The sequence below is a fragment of the Cucurbita maxima genome, unplaced genomic scaffold (assembly GCF_002738345.1).
Source record: "Cucurbita maxima cultivar Rimu unplaced genomic scaffold, Cmax_1.0 Cma_Scf00035, whole genome shotgun sequence".
Classification (NCBI taxonomy): Eukaryota; Viridiplantae; Streptophyta; class Magnoliopsida; order Cucurbitales; family Cucurbitaceae; genus Cucurbita; species Cucurbita maxima.
In genome coordinates, this window is record NW_019272051.1 from 1,997,063 (window position 1) to 2,006,291 (window position 9,229).

General features: G+C 37.8%; 1 protein-coding gene across 1 annotated transcript; it reads right to left on the bottom strand.

Annotated features, from left to right (window-relative positions):
- Positions 1-358: 358 nt before the first annotated feature.
- On the bottom strand, positions 359-2,427 carry LOC111467866 (heavy metal-associated isoprenylated plant protein 34-like). The gene is made up of 3 exons (XM_023112940.1): positions 2,197-2,427; positions 2,047-2,122; positions 359-1,964 (listed from the first exon to the last, which is right to left on the bottom strand). The coding sequence occupies exons 1-3, from the start codon at positions 2,224-2,226 to the stop codon at positions 562-564; spliced, it is 1,509 nt and encodes a 502-aa protein (XP_022968708.1). The 5' UTR covers positions 2,227-2,427; the 3' UTR covers positions 359-561.
- Positions 2,428-9,229: the final 6,802 nt, after the last annotated feature.

The following is a 9,229-nucleotide window of genomic DNA, read 5'->3' on the forward strand; positions in this document are numbered from 1 at the left end:
TATTGCATGTTCATATTACGTGTATACATATCTGACTTTATTAGAAGAATCAGTAAGTATTTTTAATACTCAATTTTTTTCCAAACTTTTTCAGGTGTTGTTTTGTTGAATGTACATGAGACTGAAGTTCGCCCATATGATGAGAAAGGATATCGAACCTCCCTCCGTGATAATTTCGGATGGCGAAGGATTAGAAGTTCGCACATGATAAGGACATCTAGGATTAGTGGCTAAAGGTCGGTAGGGATTGAGAACGAATCATGTTCACACGAAAACTCGAAATTATCGTAAACTTAAGTAAAATAAAGCAAAAAAAAAATGACGAGTTGAGGCAGCCACAGCTGAACCGACAAAACCCTGACATGATAAGGTACTGTGGAGCCCTAAGGGGTCTGGTTTTTATTATCTCTGCAACTTGAAACTCATTATAATGACAAGAAAACAGTAAAATACTAAGTGGGTTTTTGATTGAATCAAAGTAACACAACACCCATTTCTACATTCAACTAAACACTAATCCTCTAAAATAACCCAAGCACAAGGATGTTTTAGGGCCAAAATTTACATAACACTGCAACTATCTGTATTCTCGTCGCTGAAGAAGTGCGTGTACTGGTCGGTTGCAACCGGAGGAAGCATCGGGGGCGGTGGAGCGTAGTTCATGGCCGGGTTCGGTCGTGAATACATCATGGGTTGGAACATATCGTTCCCAATTCCCCTTTGTTGGTTCATCATCATCATAGCCATGTACTGTTGTTGTTGCTGTTGTTGTTGTTGGGCGTACGGGTTCCCTTGGCCCATTCCTTGGTAGTATCCGCCTCCCCCTCCGCTCATCATTGGTTGAGCGGGATGAGCGGGTAGACCTCGAACGGCTGGAATGTTACCCATCTGATTCATTGCATAGTTTCCCATTGGTGGAGCCCTATTGGCACCAGCAGGACCCATTGGCTGACCCATCTGGCTTTTGTTTCCATTGGTAGCATGACCCATATGGGTTTGAGCCATGTTCTTACCATTCCCACCGCTACCCCCCTTGCCTCCTTTGCTGGGTTTGGTGATATCAATGTCATGTAAGCTAATATCTAGCTTGTCAAACTCATGGAGGCCATCAGTTTTGCCTCCTTTCTTGCCTCCATTGCCATTATGTTTACCTCCATCAGCTGCTTTGCTGCTTCCTTTGTTCTTCTTGCTATCATTTTTACCTCCAAATCCAAACAGCCCCTTCTTGCCTAGTCCTAGAAATCCCCCTCCTTTGCTCTTACTCTTCGTCCCCCCGCCGCCCCCGCCCCCATCGCCATCGCCATGGCCACCGTCTTTCTTCCCTCCTCCCTTTCCCTTCATCATGACAGGGAAGTCAATAACTTCACCCTTCTTGACAGCACCACCAACCCCACCTTTCTTACCATTCATGGAATTGATATCAATCATCCCATTAGGCCCAAAAGACCCTCCTCCTTTGCTACCCATCATAGGCATCATATTATTATGTAACCCATGTCCATGTTCATGGCTAAACTCATCATGTTCATCATCAAGTTCATCATCAAATTCATCATCAAATTCATCATCAAACTCATCACTAAACTCAGAATCTTCCTCAGGCAAATTGAACTTAACAGATTTCTTATCTTTACCAGGAACCACAACACTATGCATATTATTATTATGATTATTATTACCTCCTCCTTTGCTCATACCATTGTTGGAGCCCTTCATTTGTTTCTGTTGTTGAAGAAAAGCCTTCTCCATCAGCAACTTATGACTATCCATATTGTTGTCTTTGCCTCCTTTCACATTCTGAAACAGATTATTGAAATTGTTAATGTTATTTGAACTAATCTGAGCTCCCCATAACTCAGCATGTTTCCCAGATTTCTCAAGCTTCTTTATCAATTCCCCTGGATCTATATTTCCCGTCACTGTCACTTTCCCTTGTTCTGCATCGATCTTCACAGTATAAACACCTAAAAAACCCCCAAAAACAGAACCAGTCAAGAATCTGTCAATGAAAAGAAATCTGTGAGGTAATCAAGAGATGCCCCTTACCATCGATTTTCTGGAGGATTTTCTTGACCTTTTGCTTGCATCCATCGCAGTGAATGTTAACGCGAAGAGCACAAGCCTGTAAACAAAACCCAGAAAGATTTAAAGGGGAAGAACAGGGGAAGAACAGGGTAAGATTCCGGGGAAGATTACCTGAATGTTCATGAAATCCTGTTTGCTCATTGTGTGTGGGAGACGAAATTGAAAGTGGGGTTTGGAGGGTTTTTGGTTTAATGTATGATTGTGGATGAAGCTTAACACAGTAGAGAGAGAAAGTTGAAGAGAGAGAAAGTTGAAGAAGAAGAAGAAGCAGAGGAGGTGAGTAATGGGTGTGTGCCCTATTGAGCTTTTTATGTCCTTTCAGGGCTTTCTCTCTGCTATTTAAAATGTTATGCAGGAGAGAGAGAGAGAGAGAGAGAGAGAGAGAAAGAGGCGGTTCTCTTCTTGAATTTTAATTAAAAATTATTTGTTTTTTTAAATAAAAAAAATAAAACTATTTTGGTCGGTTAATTTTCAGACACTTTTTATTTTAAAACATTAAATTAATTAAAAAAAAATTATTACCCCTCGCATTTTAAAAAATAAATCTTAAAAAAATATAGTTATTTTAAATATTTGAAACGTAAATATCTAGTATGATATTTAGTCTTTCATTACGGTTTAATATAACTATCATATTTCATTTTTTATTATAGGAAAATATTTTATATTTATTTTTTATTTTTTATCTTTCCTTTGTAATTTATTTGATTCCGTAAATGATCTCATTGTAATCATCACACGATGCTGGTAAGATTGAAAATGGCTCAAAATGTACTATAAGAATAGCATGATGTTAGCTCTCTACCACCCCTGAACCCTGTGGTTTAAGTGAGCTAGTGTGTCACAGTGTGGGCGAGCGTGACGAGACGAGTGTCTTGGGAGACTTCCTTTGAAATGGGTTTTTCAAGAACAGTATCGGGCAGCATGGGTGTGCCGCTATTGCACCCCAGCCTGCATGTTGGAGGTTTCTACATACACCTGCTATCCGGCACGGTATCCGTAAATGACATGGCATGGGCACGGGAGGGCCAATGCCTCAAGAGAATCCGGATGGATGAATATTTGGGAAATCCTGATGAGAAGAGCAACACGCGGGCTTGTTCTCGATGGCATGACTAAGTGTGTTGCGATTGCCGACGACACCCGAGACTCAGGGTGGCGTCAAGACATATGGGCCAGGTCGATGGAGATCGAGATGACAAGATGAGACGCGAGGGTGGTTTTAGCAAATATTGTCTATCTTCTTCTTAAAAAAGTTAAAAATACACCAACAATTAGTATGGTAATTAAAAAATAACTATAAAATTTTAAAAATAGTATTAACACACTTAAAACTTATAAATAAAAAAATGGTTATTAATGTATTTATACATTAAGATAAAAGTATTTTTTGAATTTTTTAAAAAAATTTAAAAATTTAAAAGTTTTTAAAAAGTATACAAATGTATTTTTTAAATAAAAGTATAAAGGTTGTATTTTTTGAATTTGCATATTTTTTTTTAAAACAAACTGCACTTTTTTTATATATTTATTTCTTAATATTGCCATTTTTGAGTAAAAGTCAAATGATAAAAAATAAATATTTTATTTAGTGAATTAGATATTATATTTTAATTTCTAAATCTATTTTCAAATTTTCTTTTATATTTGGAAGCTTAATTGTTCACGAGCATCATCTGCAACATTCATGATATCTTAGTCGAGTAGGCTACTTCGAATAAACGGTCAGATAGAAAATTATTCGTGAAGGCCAGCCAAACAAAGGACGGAAATAAAAACCTCTTGAGAGAGAAACGAGAGACAAGACTCATATTCGAAACGATCCCAATAGCGATCTGCTTGAAGAAGCAACAGATAGCTATATTGCGAGTCTATTATGTTAAACGTAGAATAGATTATATCTGTACATAGTAAGATAATCTATTGATTTACTTGTTTGTTACCAAATCTATGATTTCATGGTTTGTTACAATGTAATCCTCATTATACACATCTATAAATACATGAGGTCGTGACCCATATAGGTCACAGTGTCATTCAACCTAACATGGTATCAGAGTCATGCCCTAAAGTTAGCCATGTCGTAGAATCCTCAAATATCGAACAAAAGTATTGTGAGCCTCGAAGGCATAGTAAAAACAAACTAAGACTCCAAAAGAAAAAGAGTCAAACCTCGATTAAGGAGAGACGTACTTTGTTCGAGGGGAGGTGTTGGATGAAAATCTCACATCGGCTACTTCAGGGAATTATTGTGAGTTTATAATCAAGGAATACTATCTCCATTGATACAAGACCTTTTGGGGAAACCCAAAACAAAGCCACGAGAGCGAGAGCTTATACTCAAAGTGTAACGGCCTAGATCCATCTCTAGCAGATATTGTCCTTTTGGGCTTTTTCTTTCAGGCTTCCCCTCAAAGCTTTAAAACGCGTCTCCTAGGGAAAGGAGGTTTTCACACCCTTGTAAATGGTGGTTTGTTCTCTCCCCCAACTAATGTGGGACATCACAATCCACCCCCTTCGGGACCCAGCGTTCTCGTGTCTATCCCCTTTGGGGAACAGCGAGACAATCCACCCCCTTCAGGGCCCAGCATTCTCGTGTCTACCCCCTTTGGGGACCAGCGAGAAGGCTGACACATAGTCCGGTGTGGGCCCAATTCATCGCTAGTAGATATTGTCCTCTTTGGATTTTCTCTTTCGGGCTGCCCCTTCGAAAGCACGACACAGATTCCACCCTTTTAATTTTTTAAAAAAGAAGTAATATTTTAGAAAAAAATTTTAAAAAAATGACCATGTGAAGCCAATTTTGTTTTTGGCAATTGGTTCTCCTATTTCTTGGAATTTTCCATTTATTGTTGGTTTTAATAATTCAAGAAAATTTGGAATTTTGCTAATGTCAATCCTAATCCATTCATGTTACTCTAGCTTTTGTTTTTATTATTTTTTTAATCTCTCATTAATTATCTTGGAAATTGATAACATTTTAAAAAATACACCCCGACCAAAATAGTCTAATTAAGTCAACTTAGTTTGACCAATAACGATTAGTAAGTTTATCAAGATGGAATGAAGTACGACTTACGTTATTGTTCTCATCTACTCCAACGAGTATCTCAAATGGATCAATGAAGTGCTAACTTGTCATTCCTTTATGTCCGAACCGTAGGACACCTCAAAGTTTAAGTTCTTACGCCATACATCAATGCAGCTCTTTTGTCTACTTTAGACGGAAAGACATACGTGGTCTAATTGTTTGTACAACCTTGTTCATAGTCTTAATCAACTTTAGATGTTCAGTCTGACCATCTGTTTGCATGTGAAAAATGATGCTAAACTCACACTGTGTACTTAGTGCCTTCTGAAGGCTCTGTCAAAACACCAATGTGAACTACATATGTCTATCAAATACAATAGGCGTTGATACTCCACTAGTAATCTCTTTCGTATAGAGTTGTACTCAATTGGGTACAAGATAAGAAGACTTACGTGGTATGAAGTGTATCAATTTTGTGAGTCTGTTAATTACAAGTCATATCATGGTGTATTTTAGGTCTTGATACATCTTGATATTGTTAGAATGTGTCGAAAACTGCGAGCCATGGGCCTCTGTCAGTACCTCCTCCCTATACACTTTCTAACATGCACAATCGTCCTTGTCGTAAGAGTTCCTTATCAAATGTCAACACTCAATGAAATACCGTCCATTATTGAGCATCTATAATCCTCTACCTTACCATAGGTTTGATTGCATTCGAGTCATTCGACATATTCTAAATATGTACGTTTAGAAACTAACTCAATGATCAAAGTTGAAGTGTGGTCAACTTCTTTCTCATCGTGTCTGTCACTCAATTCATTTACTAACTGCAATCACATTAGCTGTTTCGTGTTTTTTTTTTTTTTTTTTTTTTTTCTATATTATTTCAGACTTCTNCGTTAAGATTTTAGCTTTCACCCTATACAGGTAATGCCTTTAAATCTTTAAATCATATGTGGAGTAATTACACTCATAGTCTTTCAACTAACAAGATGCACAAACTACAACCATACCATATTGCATAAGAACACATCCAAATCCCTTCTTTATGACCGCCATATACCACAAATATTCCCGACCCAGTTGCTGGAGTAAGCACTAAAGTTGTAACCAATCTCCGCTCTCATAAGAATAAACTCACCAAACTAAAAAATTTCTTTAAGACATCGCCATATACCACGAATCTTCCCGACCCAGTTGTTGTAGTAAGCACTAAAGTTGTAACCAATCTCCGCTCTCATAAGAATAAACTCACCAAACTAATAGTATCGCACGTCAACCCACTAAAAATTTCTTTAAGACATCGCCATATACCACGAATCTTCCCGACCCAGTTGCTGTAGTAAGCACTAAAGTTGTAACCAATCTCCGCTCTCATAAGAATAAACTCACCAAACGAATAGTATCGCACGTCAACCCACTAAAAATTTCTTTAAGACATCGCCATATACCACGAATCTTCCCGACCCAGTTGTTGTAGTAAGCACTAAAGTTGTAACCAATCTCCGCTCTCATAAGAATAAACTCACCAAACTAATAGTATCGCACGAGCACTAAAGTTGTAACCAATCTCCGCTCTCATAAGAATAAACTCACCAAACTAATAGTATCGCACGTCAACCCACTAAAAATTTCTTTAAGACATCGCCATATACCACGAATCTTCCCGACCCAGTTGCTGTAGTAAGCACTAAAGTTGTAACCAATCTCCGCTCTCATAAGAATAAACCTTCCCGACCCAGTTGCTGTAGTAAGCACTAAAGTTGTAACCAATCTCCGCTCTCATAAGAATAAACTCACCAAACCCAGTTGCTGTAGTAAGCACTAAAGTTGTAACCAATCTCCGCTCTCATAAGAATAAACTCACCAAACGAATAGTATCGCACGTCAACCCACTAAAAATTTCTTTAAGACATCGCCATATACCACGAATCTTCCCGACCCAGTTGGCACGTCAACCCACTAAAAATTTCTTTAAGACATCGCCATATACCACGAATCTTCCCGACCCAGTTGCTGTAGTAAGCACTAAAGTTGTAACCAATCTCCTCGCCATATACCACGAATCTTCCCGACCCAGTTGCTGTAGTAAGCACTAAAGTTGTAACCAATCTCCACTCTCATAAGAATAAACTCACCAAACTAATAGTATCGCACGTCAACCCACTAAAACTTTCTTTAAGACATCGCCATATACCACGAATCTTCCCGACCCAGTTGCCATAGTAAGCGCTAATGTTGTAACCAATTTCCGCTTAAACTCATAAGAATAAACTCACCAAACACATCACAACATAAGTAATCTACAAAAACTATACACTCTCCAATACCAATTATAACAATCCGAATTTCTAAAATCTTAGATCAACTTAGACTTGTTATTATATACAAACTAACGTTATTTTAAAGTGAAAGAATGAAACCATACACGTTGCAAGCTCATACATTTCAAGAAAATAATTAAAGTTTGGAAGGAAGAAAGAGAATCAAAAAGTGGTAAGAGACAACAAAACACAACGTTTCAATAGCATGCCAGTTTCAAGACAGATGTGTAAAGAAGCAATGATTAAAATTGGCTTAAAAAAATTAAAATAATTAAAAATAATTAGTAAAGCAATTCAAATCCTCAATCCCGAGTAAGTAGAAAAACAGATCAAAAAAAGAATATATAAAAATAAAAAGATCTAAAAAAGGAGAGAAAAAGAAAATGGGAGTGTTCGTGGATTAAATTAGATTTGATTGAGTGGTCGTTAGACCTAATTGATAATGTTTGCTTAATCCACCAGACCTAAATGGTGTGCGAAAGTTCTCTATTTATAATCTAACACCCCTTGCAGGCTAAGCGTCGGATTTGAACGAACGTTAAGCTTGGATCTTAAAAATTTAAAGAGGGGTCGAGAAACACTTTTCATGAAGATATCAACAACCTAGTTCGGAGGAGGCGTAGAGAAACACTTGCTTATCCATCAAAAATTGTAGAGGGATCGTCGCTCAGCGACAATGCTGTCTTGGCTCTGACGAGAATATGTCTAACCCAAGAAGAAGAAGGGGGAAACCTAGAGCAAAGAACAAAAACAATGTTGAAGCCGAAAGAGTTGCCACATTGGGCGAATGAGCCAATTTTGGCGAGAAGTGCCGTAGGAAGAGCTAGTTGGCGAAGAGGCCAGTGTGGCACTCAGATTCCAAAGGTAAGCGAGAAAGGCCGCAGGAAGAGTTGGTTGGCGAAGAGGCCAATGTGGCACCCAGATTCCAAAGGTAAATCTCTACATAACGTCGATAGGTTTATCTCTGTATATTTTTTATGGGAACACTCATGAGGATTCTGAGGTTAGGGTTGATTGGGAAGAAAATGAGAGAGGCTATGTTGGCCAAGGAGAAATCGATTATGATAGAGAATGTGAGATTGTATGTACAGAGTATGGCGAAAGGTGATTTGGGGAATCGGCTCCACCTGTGGCAACCATGGTGACTGCCCCTGCGGCGTTAAAGCTACTAGTGGTGGTAGAGAAGAATAGTAGAGGATTCATAAGCCATTGAAAAAAAAATCGAGGCCCTTAAATCGAAAGGACTCTGATATGATAGAATGTTTGCTTAATCCACCACACCTAAACGGTGTGCAGAAGTTCTATCTTAAATATTTTGAGTTTGGATTGATCTGTTTCAGATTGTTCATATCATTTATTCAAATTTTTGTTTTATTTATTTGAATCCAACCGAATCGAATTTTTCGAGTCATTGAATTTTTTTGAACAGTCTCATGATTATGGTCGGTGTTAAATAGTTTAACGAGCAAGTCGGTAGCGTGGAATGAGCAAAGAAATGTGAACTTAAAATTTTAAAATTGTGGATTGGAATTATACAAATTTGATTACTCCTCAATCGCCGTCTTAAGAAAATGAGAGAAAAAGCAAAATAATAAATTAAAAAAAAAAAGATTTTAATTATGAAAAGAAATAAAAAAATAAATATATGTTTATGTTGAGGTGTAAAGTGGGGGGTGGGGATAGGGACAAAAAAGGAATTGATAGCCTCATTTTTATTATAACTTTATAGGGATGAGAGATGAGCTTTGGGACCCTTCCCAACTTTGACTAATCAACTACTTTTTTT

What these genes read in the sequence shown, in the direction of transcription:
- LOC111467866 (XM_023112940.1), bottom strand. Translation starts at nt 2,226, where the DNA reads ATGAGCAAACAGGATTTCATGAACATTCAG. An exon ending in AGGATTTCATGAACATTCAG is followed by an intron (nt 2,123 to 2,196) that starts GTAATCTTCCCC and finishes TTTTGTTTACAG; the next exon opens with GCTTGTGCTCTTCGCGTTAA. An exon ending in AATCCTCCAGAAAATCGATG is followed by an intron (nt 1,965 to 2,046) that starts GTAAGGGGCATC and finishes GGGGTTTTTTAG; the next exon opens with GTGTTTATACTGTGAAGATC.